At 59.7% G+C, this 13,499-nt stretch overlaps 1 protein-coding gene across 1 annotated transcript; it reads left to right on the top strand.

Moving 5' to 3' along the window:
• The first annotated feature begins 972 nt into the window (after positions 1–972).
• On the top strand, positions 973–13,198 carry SLC8A2 (solute carrier family 8 member A2). The gene is made up of 7 exons (XM_062640560.1): positions 973–2,655; positions 4,505–4,608; positions 4,943–4,960; positions 7,600–7,724; positions 8,906–9,005; positions 10,726–11,004; positions 12,820–13,198. The coding sequence occupies exons 1-7, from the start codon at positions 1,115–1,117 to the stop codon at positions 13,194–13,196; spliced, it is 2,544 nt and encodes an 847-aa protein (XP_062496544.1). The 5' UTR covers positions 973–1,114; the 3' UTR covers positions 13,197–13,198.
• The last annotated feature ends 301 nt before the right edge of the window (positions 13,199–13,499 follow it).

The following is a 13,499-nucleotide window of genomic DNA, read 5'->3' as shown; positions in this document are numbered from 1 at the left end:
ACCCACATTGAGCATCACCCCATGGCCATGGTCCCAGCCCCACAACTGCATCCCTGCCGCACACCTGAGCATCACCCACATTGAGCATCACCCCATGGCCGTGGTCCCAGCCCCACAACTGCATCCCTGCCCCACACCTGAGCATCACCCACACTGAGCATCCCCCCATAGCCCAGCATCACCCCATGGCAGTGGTCCTCATCCCCACACCTGCGTCCCAGCCCCACATCTGAGCATCCCCTCATGGTCATGGTCCCAGCCCCACAGCTCCATCGCAGCCCCACATCTGATCATCCCCCCATGGCTGAGCATCACCCCATGGCCATGGTCCCAGCCCCACACCTCCATCCCAGCCCCACACCTGCATCCCAGCCCCACACCTCAGCATCACCCCATGGCCATGGTCCCCATCCTCACACCTGCATCCCAGCCCCACTTTGAGCATCCCCCCATGGCCATGGTCCCAGCTCCACAGCTCCATCCCAGCCCCACAGCTCCATCCCAGCCCCACACCTCCACCCCAGCCCCACAGTTGAGCATCCCCCCATGGCCATGGTCCCAGCCCCACACCTCCACCCCAGCCCCACACCTGAGCATCCCCCCATGGCCATGGTCCCAGCCCCACACCTCCACCCCAGCCCCACACCTGAGCATCCCCCCATGGCCATGGTCCCTATCCCCACACCTGCATCCCAGCCCCACACCTCAGCATCACCCCATGGCCATGGTCCCCATCCTCACACCTGCATCCCAACCCCACTTTGAGCATCCCCCCATGGCCATGGTCCCAGCCCCACACCTCCACCCCAGCCCCACACCTCCTCCCCAGCCCCACACCTCCACCCCAGCCCCACACCTCCTCCCCAGCCCCACACCTCACCTCTCTCCCTTCCCCACAGGCGCCATGGCCGCTTCTCTCCCTCTCCTCCTCCTCCTCCTCCTCTTGGTGCTTCCCTCGAGCCCCGTGCCCGGCGCCGTGGCCGCGGTGCCGGATGCCAACGGCACGTGCCGGGGTTCGTCGCGGTGCCAACCGGGGGTCCTGCTCCCCGTGTGGCAACCCCACGACCCGTCGGCGGGCGACAAAGCGGCGCGCGCCGTCGTCTACTTCGTGGCCATGGTCTACCTCTTCTTGGGCGTCTCCATCATCGCCGACCGCTTCATGGCCTCCATCGAGGTCATCACGTCCAAGGAGAAGGAGATCACCATCACCCAAGCCAACGGCGAGACCAGCGTGGGCACGGTGCGCATCTGGAACGAGACCGTCTCCAACCTCACCTTGATGGCGTTGGGTTCTTCGGCGCCGGAGATCCTTTTATCGGTCATCGAGGTGTGCGGCCACGACTTCCAAGCGGGCGAATTGGGTCCAGGCACCATCGTCGGCAGCGCCGCCTTCAACATGTTCGTGGTGATCGCCGTCTGCGTCTACGTGGTGCCGGCGGGCGAGAGCCGGCGCATCAAGCACTTGCGCGTCTTCTTCGTCACGGCCGCTTGGAGCATCTTCGCCTACGTGTGGCTCTACCTCATCTTGGCCGTCATCTCGCCCGGCGTCGTGCAGGTGTGGGAAGCCCTCCTCACCCTCATCTTCTTCCCCGTGTGCGTGGTGGTGGCGTGGGCGGCCGACAAGCGCCTCTTGTTCTACAAGGACGTCTACAAGCGCTACCGCGCCGACCCGCGCAGCGGCATCATCATCGGCACCGAAGGCGACGCGCCCAAGGCCATCGAGATGGATGGCGGTGGCGGTGTCGGTGTCCCGGCAGCACCGGTGCCGCCGGTTGACCCATCGGAAGACAAGGACCAGGACGAAGCGCGCCGGGAAGTGATCCAGATCCTAAAGGAACTGAAGCAGAAGTACCCGGAGAAGGAATTGGAGCAACTCTTGGACATGGCCAACTACGCGGCGCTGTTGCACCAACAGAAGAGCCGCGCTTTCTACCGCATCCAAGCCACGCGCATGATGACGGGCGCAGGCAACGTGCTCCGCAAGCACGCGGCCGAGCCGTGGCGACGCGCGGCGAGCGCGGCGGACGCGCGGCGCGGCGACGGCGACGACGACGACGACGAAGGCTGCGGGCGCATCTACTTCGAGCCTTGCCTTTATCACTGCTTGGAGAACTGCGGCGCCGTGACGCTGTCGGTGGCTTGCGAGCCCGGCGCCGGCGCCAACCGCACTTTCTACGTGGATTACCGCACCGAGGACGGCTCGGCCAAGGCGGGCTCCGACTACGAGTACAGCGAAGGCACGTTGGTCTTCAAGCCGGGCGAGACGTTGAAGGAGCTCACCATCGGCATCATCGACGACGACATCTTCGAGGAGGACGAGCGCTTCTTCGTGCGCCTCTTGAACCTCCGCGTCGGCGACGCCGAAGGCATGTTCGAACCCGACTGCGCCGAGCACCCCAAAGGCAAGTTGGTGGCGCCGGCCTTGGCCACCGTCACCATCTTGGACGACGACCACGGCGGGATCTTCGCCTTCCAAGAGCGGTTGCTCCGCGTGAGCGAAGGCCAAGGTTGGGCCGAGGTGAAGGTGGTGCGAGGCTCCGGCGCCCGCGGCACCGTCCTCCTGCCCTACCGCACCGTGGAGGGCTCGGCCAAGGGAGGCGGCGTCCACTACGAGGATGCGGTCGGCGAGCTCGAGTTCGGCAACGACGAGACCATGTGAGGGGGATATGGGGTGGATGTAGGGGGGGGTGATGCAATGGGGCTCGATGGGATGCAATGGGCCTCAACGGGATGCAATGGGGTCAATGGGGCTCAATGGGGCGCAATGGGGCTCAATGGGATGCAGTGGGGCTCAGTGGGATGCAGTGGGGCTCAATGGGGCTCAACAGGATGCAGTGGGGCTCAACAGGATGCAATAGGGCTCAATGGTGTTCAATGGGGCTCAATGGGACGCAATGGGGCTCAATAGGGCTCAGTGGGGCTCAGTGGTGTGCAATGGGGCTCAGTGGGATGCAATGAGGCTCAATGGTGTGCAATGGGGCTCAATGGGGCTCAGTGGGATGCAGTGAGGCTCAATGGGGCTCCATGGTGCTCGGTGGGATGCAATGGGGCTTAATGGGGCTCAGTGGGATGCAGTGGGGCTCAATGGGGCTCAATGGGATGCAATGGGGCGCACTGGGGCTCAATGGTGTGCAATGGGGCTCAATGGGATGCAGTGAGGCCCACTGGGACGCAATGGGGCTCAATGGTGTGCAATGGGGCTCAATGGGACGCAGTGAGGCCCACTGGGACGCAATGGGGCTCAATGGTGTGCAATGGGGCTCAATGGGACGCAATGAGGCCCACTGGGACGTAATGGGGCTCAATAGGATGCAATAGGGCTCCATGGGGCTCAGTGGTGTGCAATGCGGCTCAATGGGATGCACTGGGTCTCAATGGGATGCAATGGGGCTCCATGGAGTGCAATGGGGCGCAATGGGATGCAATGGGGCTCAACGGGGCGCAATGGTGTGCAATGGGGCTCAATGGGATGCAGTGGGGCTCAATGGTGTGCAATGGGGCTCGGGGGCTCAATGGGATGCAATGGGGCTCAATGGGTCTCAATGGGATGCACTGGGGCTCAATGGTGTGCAATGGGGCTCAGTGGGGCTCAGTGGGGCTCAATGGGATGCAATGGGGCTCAATGGGATGCAATGAGGCTCAATGGGACGCAATGGGGCTCAATGGGATGCAATGGGTCTCCATGGGTCTCAATGGTTATCAATGGTTCTCTATGGGTCTCAATGGTTCTCCATGGGTCTCAATGGTTCTCTATGGGTCTCTATGGGTCTCAATGGGTCTCAATGGTTCTCAGTGGGTCTCAATGGTTCTCAATGGGTCTCCGTGGGTCTCCATGGGTCTCAATGGGTCTCTGTGGGTCTCTATGGGTCTCTGTGGGTCTCAATGGGTCTCTGTGGGTCTCTATGGGTCTCAATGGGTCTCTATGGGTCTCAATGGTTCTCTGTGGGTCTCTATGGGTCTCAATGGTTCTCTATGGGTCTCCATGGGTCTCAATGGTTATCAATGGTTCTCAATGGGTCTCAGTGGTTCTCTATGGGTCTCAATGGATCTCTATGGGTCTCCATGGGTCTCAATGGGTCTCTATGGGTCTCTATGGGTCTCCATGGGTCTCAATGGGTCTCAATGGGTCTCAGTGGTTCTCTATAGGTCTCAATAGGTCTCAATGGTTCTCTATGGGTCTCAATGGTTCTCCATGGGTCTCAATGGGTCTCAATGGTTCTCAATGGTTCTCTATGGGTCTCAATGGGTCTCTATGGGTCTCTATGGTTCTCTATGGGTCTCAATGGTTCTCTATGGGTCTCAATGGTTATCTATGGGTCTCAATGGTTCTCTGTGGGTCTCTATGGGTCTCAATGGGTCTCTGTGGGTCTCAATGGTTCTCCATGGGTCTCAGTGGGTCTCAGTGGTTCTCAATGGGTCTCTATGGGTCTCCATGGGTCTCCATGGGTCTCCATGGGTCTCTATGGGTCTCCATGGGTCTCCATGGGTCTCCGTGGGGCCGCAGGAGGTCGCTGCGGGTCCGCCTCGTGGACGCGGCTCAGTACGAGAAGCGGGAGCGGTTTTACATCGAGCTGGGGCCGCCGCGCTGGATGAACCGCGGCATCTCCGGTGAGGGGCGGGGCCTGCGGGAGGGGCGGGGCCTGCGGGAGAGGCAGGGATTGGCTGGAACGGGAAGGGCTTTGAGAGCGAAGGGAGGGGGTTGGCTGGGAGGGCCGGGGTTTGGTTGGGAGGGGCGGAGCCTGCGGGAGGGGCGGGGCTTGAGAGGGAAGGGAGGGGCTTGGCTGGGAGGGGGCGGGACCTGTTGGAGGGGAGGGGATTGAGAGCGAAGGGGAAATTGGGGGCGTGGTTTACGCTGGGAGGGGGCGGGGTTTAATGGGGGCGGGGTTTAGGGGGCGTGGAGGGGGCGTGGCTCAGCGCCTGTTCCCCCCCCCCCCCCCCCCAGCTCTTCTGCTGACCCAAGGTAGGAGCCGACGGCCCGGGCCCGATCCTGATCCCGATCCTGATCCTGATCCCAGTCCTGATCCCGATCCTGATCCCGGGCCCGATCCCGATCCTGATCCCAATCCCAGTCCTGATCCCGATCCTGATCCTGATCCTGATCCCGATCCCAATCCCGATCCTGATCCCGGGCCCGATCCCGATCCTGATCCCAATCCCAGGCCCGATCCCGATCCTGATCCCGATCCTGATCCCGATCCTGGTCCCAATCCCGATCCTGATCCCAGTCCCGATCCTGATCCTGATCCCAATCCCAGTCCTGATCCCAATCCTGATCCCAATCCCGATCCTGATCCCGGGCCCGATCCTGATCCCAATCCCAGTCCCGATCCCGATCCTGATCCCGATCCCAGTCCTGATCCCAATCCCGATCCCAATCCCGATCCTGATCCCAGTCCCGATCCTGATCCTGATCCCAATCCCGATCCCGATCCTGATCCCAATCCCAGTCCTGATCCTGGGCCCGATCCCAATCCTGATCCCGATCCTGATCCCGATCCTGATCCCAATCCCGATCCTGATCCCAATCCCAGTCCCGATCCCGATCCTGATCCCGATCCCAGTCCTGATCCCTATCCTGATCCTGATCCTGGTCCCAATCCTGATCCCGATCTGATCCCGATCACAATCCTGATCCCAGTCACGATCCTGCTCCCAATCCTGATCCCAATCCTGATCCCAGTCCTGATCCTGATCCCAGGTCTAGTCCTGATCCCGCTCCCGCTCCTGATCCCAGCCCCGATCCCAGTCCCAATCCTGTTCCCAACCTGATCCCGATCCTGATCCTGATCTGATCCCAATCCCAATCGTGATCCCGATCCTGATCCCAGTCCTGGTCCTGATCTGATCCTAATCCTGATCGTGATCCTGATCCCAATCCTGATCCCAGTCGCGATCCTGATCCCAATCCTGATTGCGATCCCAATCCTGATCCCAGTCACGATCCTGATCCCAATCCTGATTGTGATCCCAATCCTGATCCCAATCCTGATCCCAGTCGCGATCCTGATCCTAATCCCAGTCCCAATCCCAATCCTGATCCCAGTCCCGATCCTGATCCCAGTCCTGATCCTGATCTGATCCTGATCCCAGTCCCAATCCCAGTCCCAGTCCTTTTCCCAAGCTGATCCCGATCCTGATCCTGATCTGATCCCAATCCTGATCGTGATCGCGATCCTGATCCCAGTCCTGCTCCTGATCTGATCCTAATCCTGATTGTGATCCTGATCCCAATCCCGATCCTGATCCCAATCCTGATCCCGGTCTCGATCCCAGTCCCAATCATGTTCCCGACCTGATCCTAGTCCCGATCCTGATCCCGATCCTGGTCCCGATCCTGATCCCAATCCTGATCCCAATCCTGATCCCAGTCCCGATCCTGATCCCAGTCCTGATCCTGATCCCAGTCCCAGTCCCAATCCTGTTCCCAACCTGATCCCGATCCTGATCCCAGTCCCGATCCTGATCCCTGTCTCGATCCTTTTCCCTATCTGATCCCAATCCTGATCTCAGTCTGATCCCGATCCTGATCCCAATCTGATCCTGATCTGATCCCAGTTCCAACGTGATCCCAATCCTGATCCCAATCCTGATCCCAATCCTGATCCCGATCCTGATCCCAATCTGATCCTGATCCCAATTCCAACGTGATCTCGATCTGATCCCAATCCTGATCCTGATCCGATCCCAATTCCAACGTGATCCCGATCTGATCCCAGTCCTGATCCCAATCCTGATCCCAATCCCGCTCCTGCTCCCATGTCCCCATGCCCCCCCTGTGTCCCTCGTGTCCCTGGCTCTCCCTATGCCCCGTGCACCCCTGTGCCCCACACACTGTGCCCCACACCGTGCCCCACACATTGTACCCCACATTGTGCCCCACACCGTGCCCCATGCCGTACCCCACATTGTACCCCCCACCGTGCCCCACACCGTACCCCACACCGTGCCCCACACTGTGCCCCACACTCCACACATTGTACCCCACATTGTACCCCACATTGTACCCCACACCGTGCCCCACATTGTGCCCCACACTGCGCCCCACACACTGTGCCCCACATTGTGCCCCACACATTGTACCCCACACCGTACCCCACACGTGCCCCACACTGTGCCCCACACTCCACACATTGTACCCCACATTGTACCCCACATTGTACCCCACACCGTGCCCCACACCGTACCCCACACCGTGCCCCACACTGTGCCCCACACTCCACACAGTGTACCCCACATTGTACCCCACATTGTGCCCCACACCATGCCCCACACCGTGCCCCACACCGTACCCCACATTGTACCCCACACCGTGCCCCACACTGTGCCCCACACTCCACACAGTGTACCCCACATTGTACCCCACATTGTACCCCACACCGTGCCCCACACCGTGCCCCACACCGAACCCCACACCATGCCCCACACTGTGCCCCACACTCCACACATTGTACCCCACACCGTACCCCACACAGTGCCCCACACTGTGCCCCACACCCCACACACTGTACCCTACATTGTACCCCACATTGTACCCCACATTGTACCCCACACCGTACCCCACACCGTGCCCCACACCGTGCCCCACACCGTGCCCCACAGCGGATGGCGAGCGGCAGCTCTCTGCCGAGGAGGAGGATGCCCGGCGCATCGCTGAGATGGGCAAACCCGTCCTGGGCGAGAACCGGCGCCTCGAGGTCATCATCGAGGAGTCCTACGACTTCAAGGTAGGGGGCACCATGGGGCAGGCCCCATAGCTCCATGGCCCCATGGCCCCGTAGCCCAATAACCCCATAGCCCCATAACCCCATAGCCCCATTAACCCCATAGCCCCATGGCCCCATAGCTCCATAGCCCCATAACCCCATAGCCCCATGGCCCCATAGCTCCATAGCTCCATAACCCCATAGCCCCCATAAACCCATAGCCCCCATAAACCCATAGCCCCATGGCCCCATAGCTCCATAGACCCATGGCCCCATAGTCCCATGGCCCCATAGCTCCATAGCCCCATAGCTCCATAGCCCCATGGCCACATAGTCCCATGGCCCCATAGCCCCCAAAGCCATGGTCCCATGGCCCCATAGACCCATAACCCCATAGCCCCATAGCCCCGTAGCCCCATAGCCTCATAGTCCCATAGCCCCATAGCTCCATAGCCCCATAACCCCGTAGCCCCCATAACCCCATAGCCCATTGGCCACATAGCCCCATAGCTCCATAGCCCCATGGCCCCATAGCTCCATAGACCCATGACCCCATAGTCCCATGGCCCCATAGCCCCATAACCCCATAGCCCCCATAACCCCATAGCCCCATAGCCCCATAACCCCATAGCCCCCATTAACCCCATGACCCCATAGCTCCATAGACCCATGGCCCCATAGTCCCATGGCCCCATAGCTCCATAGCCCCATAACTCCATAGCCCCATGGCCACATAGGCCCATGGCCCCATAGCCCCAAAGCCATGGTCCCAAGCCCCATAGCCCCATAACCCCATAGCCCCATAGCCCCGTAGCCCCATAGCCTCATAGTCCCATAGCCCCATGGCCCTGTGGCTCCATTGCCCAATGGCCTGATAGCCACATAGCTCCATGGCCCCATAGCCCTATAGCCCAATAACCCCATAGAACCATATCCCATAGCCCCATAACCCAATAGCCCCATAGCCTCTTAACCCTGTAGCCCCATAACCCCATAGCCCTACAGCCTCTTAGCCCTATAGCCCCATAGACCCATAACCCCATAGCCCCATAGCTCCATAGCCCCATAGCCCCATAAACCCATAGCCCCATGGCCCCATAGCCCCTTAGCCCTATATCCCCATAGCCCCATAGCTCCATAGCCCCATAACCCCATAGCCCGTTAGCCCTATAGCCCCATAGCCCCATGGCCCTGCCCCACAGAACACCGTGGACAAGCTGATGAAGAAGACCAACCTGGCCACGGTGATTGGGACGCACTCGTGGAGGGAGCAGTTCCTGGAGGCCATCACTGTCAGTGCAGGTGGGGCCATGCCATGGGGACATCGCCATGGGGCATCGCCATTGGGTACCACCATTGGGCATCACCACCATGGGGCATCGCCATTGGTTACCACCATCATGGACCATCACCACCACTGGGTACCATCACTGCTGGGCATCATCATCACCATTGGGTACCACCGTAGGGTGCCACCATGGAGCATCACCATCGGGTACCATCATCACCATTGGGTACCACCATTGGGTACCACCATAGAGCATCACCATTGGGTACCACCATTGGGTGCCACCACGGAGCATCACCGTTGGGTGCCACCATTGGGTACCACGATGGATCACCACCATTGGGTACCACCATAGAGCATCACCATTGGGTACCACCATAGAGCATCACCATTGGGTACCACCATTGGGTACCACCATTGGGTATCATCATCACCATTGGGTACCACCATTGGGTACCACCCTGGAGCATCACCATTGGGTACCATCATCACCATTGGATACCACATTGGATAGCACCATGGAGCATCACCATTGGGTACCACCATGGATGCCACCATTGGGTACCATCATCACCATCGGGTACCATCATCACCATTGGGTACCACCATTGGGTACCACCCTGGAGCATCACCATCGGGTACCATCATCACCATTGGGTACCATCATCACCATTGGGTACCACCATTGGGTACTACCCTGGAGCATCACCATTAGGTACCATCATCACCATTGGGTACCACATTGGATAGCACCATGGAGCATCACCATTGGGTACCATCATCACCATTGGGTACCAGCATGGATCACCACCATCGGGTACCATCATCACCATTGGTTACCATCATCACCATTGGGTACCACCATTGGATATCACCATAGACCATCACCATCGGGTACCATCATCACCGTTGGGTACCACCATTGGGTACCACCCTGGAGCATCACCATCGGGTACCATCATCGCTGTTGGGTACCATCATCACCATTGGGTACCACCATCGGATACCATCCTGGAGCATCACCATTGGGTACCATCATCACCGTTGGGTACCATCATCACCATTGGGTACCAACATCGGATGCCATCCTGGAGCATCACCATTGGGTACCACCCTGGAGCATCACCATTGGGTACCACCATCACCATTGGGTACCACCATGGATCACCACCATTGGGTACCACCATCACCATCGGGTACCACCATGGATCACCACCATTGGGTACCATCATCACCATTGGGTACCACCATTGGGTACCACCCTGGAGCATCACCATCGGGTACCATCATCACCATTGGGTTCCACCATCGGATACCATCCTGGAGCATCACCATTGGGTACCATCATCACCATTGGGTACCACCATCGGATGCCATCCTGGAGCATCACCGTTGGGTACCATCATCACCATTGGGTACCACCATTGGGTACCACCCTGGAGCATCACCATTGGGTACCACCATCACCATTGGGTACCACCATGGATCACCACCATTGGGTACCACCATCACCATTGGGTACCACCATGGATCACCACCATTGGGTACCATCATCACCATTGGGTACCACCATCGGATACCACCCTGGAGCATCACCATCGGGTACCACCATCACCATTGGGTACCACCATCACCATTGGGTACCACCCTGGCCCACCACCGTGGGCCATCCCCATCATCACCACCTGGTCCCACCACCGGGTACCCACCACGGCCCTACGCCGCCTCCCGCAGCGGGCGAGGAGGAGGAAGAGGAGGAAGGCCGCGAGGAGCGCCTGCCCTCGTGCTTCGACTACGTCATGCACTTCCTGACCGTGTTCTGGAAGGTTCTGTTCGCCTGCGTGCCCCCCACCGCCTACTGCAACGGCTGGGCCTGCTTCGGCGTCTCCATCGTGGTGCTGGGGCTGCTGACGGCGCTCATCGGCGACCTGGCCGCCCACTTCGGCTGCACCGTGGGGCTCAAGGACTCCGTGAACGCCGTGGTCTTCGTGGCGCTCGGGACCTCCATCCCTGGTGAGGGGTGGGGATGGGGTGGGGTATATGGGGTATGGGGTAAAGGGATGGGGATGGGATGGGGATGGGATGTGGTATATGGGGTGTATGGGGTATGGGGTAAAGGGATGGGATGGGGATGGGATGTGGTATATGGGGTGTATGGGGTATGGGGTAAAGGGATGGGATGGGGATGGGATGTGGTATATGGGGTGTATGGCGTATGGGGTATAGGGATGGGGATGGGGTGGGGATGGGATGTGGTATATGGGGTGTATGGCGTATGGGGTAAAGGGATGGGATGGGGATGGGATGTGGTATATGGGGTGTATGGCGTATGGGGTATAGGGATGGGGATGGGATGGGGATGGGATGTGGTATATGGGGTTTATGGTGTATGGGGTATAGGGATGGGGATGGGGTGGGGATGGGATGTGGTATATGGGGTGTATGGGGTATGGGGTAAAGGGATGGGGATGGGATGGGGATGGGATGTGGTATATGGGGTGTATGGGGTATGGGGTATAGGGATGGGGATGGGGTGGGAACGGGATGGGATGGGGATGGGATGGGAACGTGATGGGATGGGATGTGGTATATGGGGTGTATGGCGTATGGGGTATAGGGATGGGGATGGGGTGGGGATGGGATGGGGTATATGGGGTATATGGGGTATGGGGTAAAGGGATGGGGATGGGATGGGGATGGGATGTGGTATATGGGGTGTATGGGGTATGGGGTAAAGGGATGGGGATGGGATGGGAATGGGATGGGATGTGGTATATGGGGTGTATGGGGTATGGGGTATAGGGATGGGGATGGGGTGGGGATGGGGTGGGGTGGGGTGGGATGGGATGGGGTATATGGGGTATGGGGTAAAGGGATGGGGATGGGATGGGAACGGGATGGGATGGGGATGGGATGTGGTATATGGGGTGTATGGCGTATGGGGTATAGGGATGGGGATGGGGTGTGGATGGGGCAGTGGGTGTTGGGTGATGAGGCTGGGTCCGTGTCCCCATGCTCATGGTGAATCCTCTGCCTGTGTCCCCGTGTCCTTGACCCCATCTCATGTCCCATATCCCTGTCCCACACTCCATACCCCATCCCCACCCCATCTCCACCCCATCCCTATCCCTATACCCCATACACCCTACACCCCGTATACTCCATATACCCCATCCCCATCTCCATGCCATCCTGTTCCCATCGCAACCCCATCCCTATACTTCATACCCCATATACCCCATCCCACCCCATCCCCATGCCATCCCATCTCCATCCCCATCCCATCCCCACCCCATCCCCACCTTATACCCCATACACCCCATACACCCCACCCCATACCCCTCCCGTTACCCCATTACCCCATATCCCCCATTACCCCATATCCCCCATTACCCCATTACCCCATCTCCCCCATATCCCCCACATCCCCCATTACCCCATCTCCCCCATATCCCCCTTTCCCCCATGTCCCCCATTACCCCATATCCCCCATTCCCACATATCCCCCATTCCCCCATATCCCCCAATATCCCCCATTACCCCATATCCCCCATATCCCCCATGACCCCATATCCCCCATATCCCCCATTACCCCCTGTCCCCCATATCCCCCATTACCCACTATCCCCCATCTCCCCCATCTCCCCCATATCCCCATCTCCCCCATATCCCCCATTACCCCATTACCCCATATCCCCCATATCCCCCATTACCCCATATCCCCCATTCCCCTGTATCCCCCATTACCCCCATCTCCCCCATTACCCCATATCCCCCATTACCCCATATCCCCCATCTCCCCCCCATTCCCCCCCCCTCCCTCCCCAGACACCTTCGCCAGCAAAGTGGCCGCCCTGCAGGACCCTTGCGCCGACGCCTCCATCGGCAACGTCACCGGTTCCAACGCCGTCAACGTCTTCCTCGGCCTGGGCCTCGCCTGGTCCGTGGCCGCCGTCTATTGGGCGGCTCGGGGTCGACCCTTCGAGGTGCGAGCCGGCACCTTGGCTTTCTCCGTCACCCTCTTCACCGTCTTCGCCTTCGTGGCCATCGGCGTCCTCCTGCTGCGGCGCCGCGGCGCCGGCGGAGGGGAGCTGGGGGGACCCCGCGGACCCAAGCTCCTCACCACGGCGCTCTTCCTCGCCCTCTGGCTCCTCTACGTGCTCTTCGCCAGCCTCGAGGCCTACTGCCACATCCGGGGCTTCTAGGGGGGGGGCTATGGGGTGGGCTATGGGGTGATATGGGGTGATGGGGGTAATGGGGGTGATGGGGGAGATAGGGTAATGGGGATAATGGGGTAATGGGGGTAATGGGGGTGATGGAGGTAATGGGTGAGATAGGGTAATGGGGGTAATGGGGTAATGGGGTAATGGGGGTGATGGAGGTAATGGGTGAGATAGGGTAATGGGGGTAATGGGGTAATAGGGGTGATGGGAGTAATGGGGTAATGGGGGTAATAGGAGTAATAGGGGTAGTGAGGGTGATGGAGTAATAGGAGTAATGGGGGTGAT

The sequence above is a fragment of the Pezoporus occidentalis genome, unplaced genomic scaffold (genome assembly GCF_034315485.1).
Source record: "Pezoporus occidentalis ecotype Australia unplaced genomic scaffold, CSIRO_AGI_Poc_V1 ctg656, whole genome shotgun sequence".
NCBI classification, from domain to species: Eukaryota; Metazoa; Chordata; class Aves; order Psittaciformes; family Psittacidae; genus Pezoporus; species Pezoporus occidentalis.
This window is presented reverse-complemented; position numbering and strand designations above follow the sequence as displayed.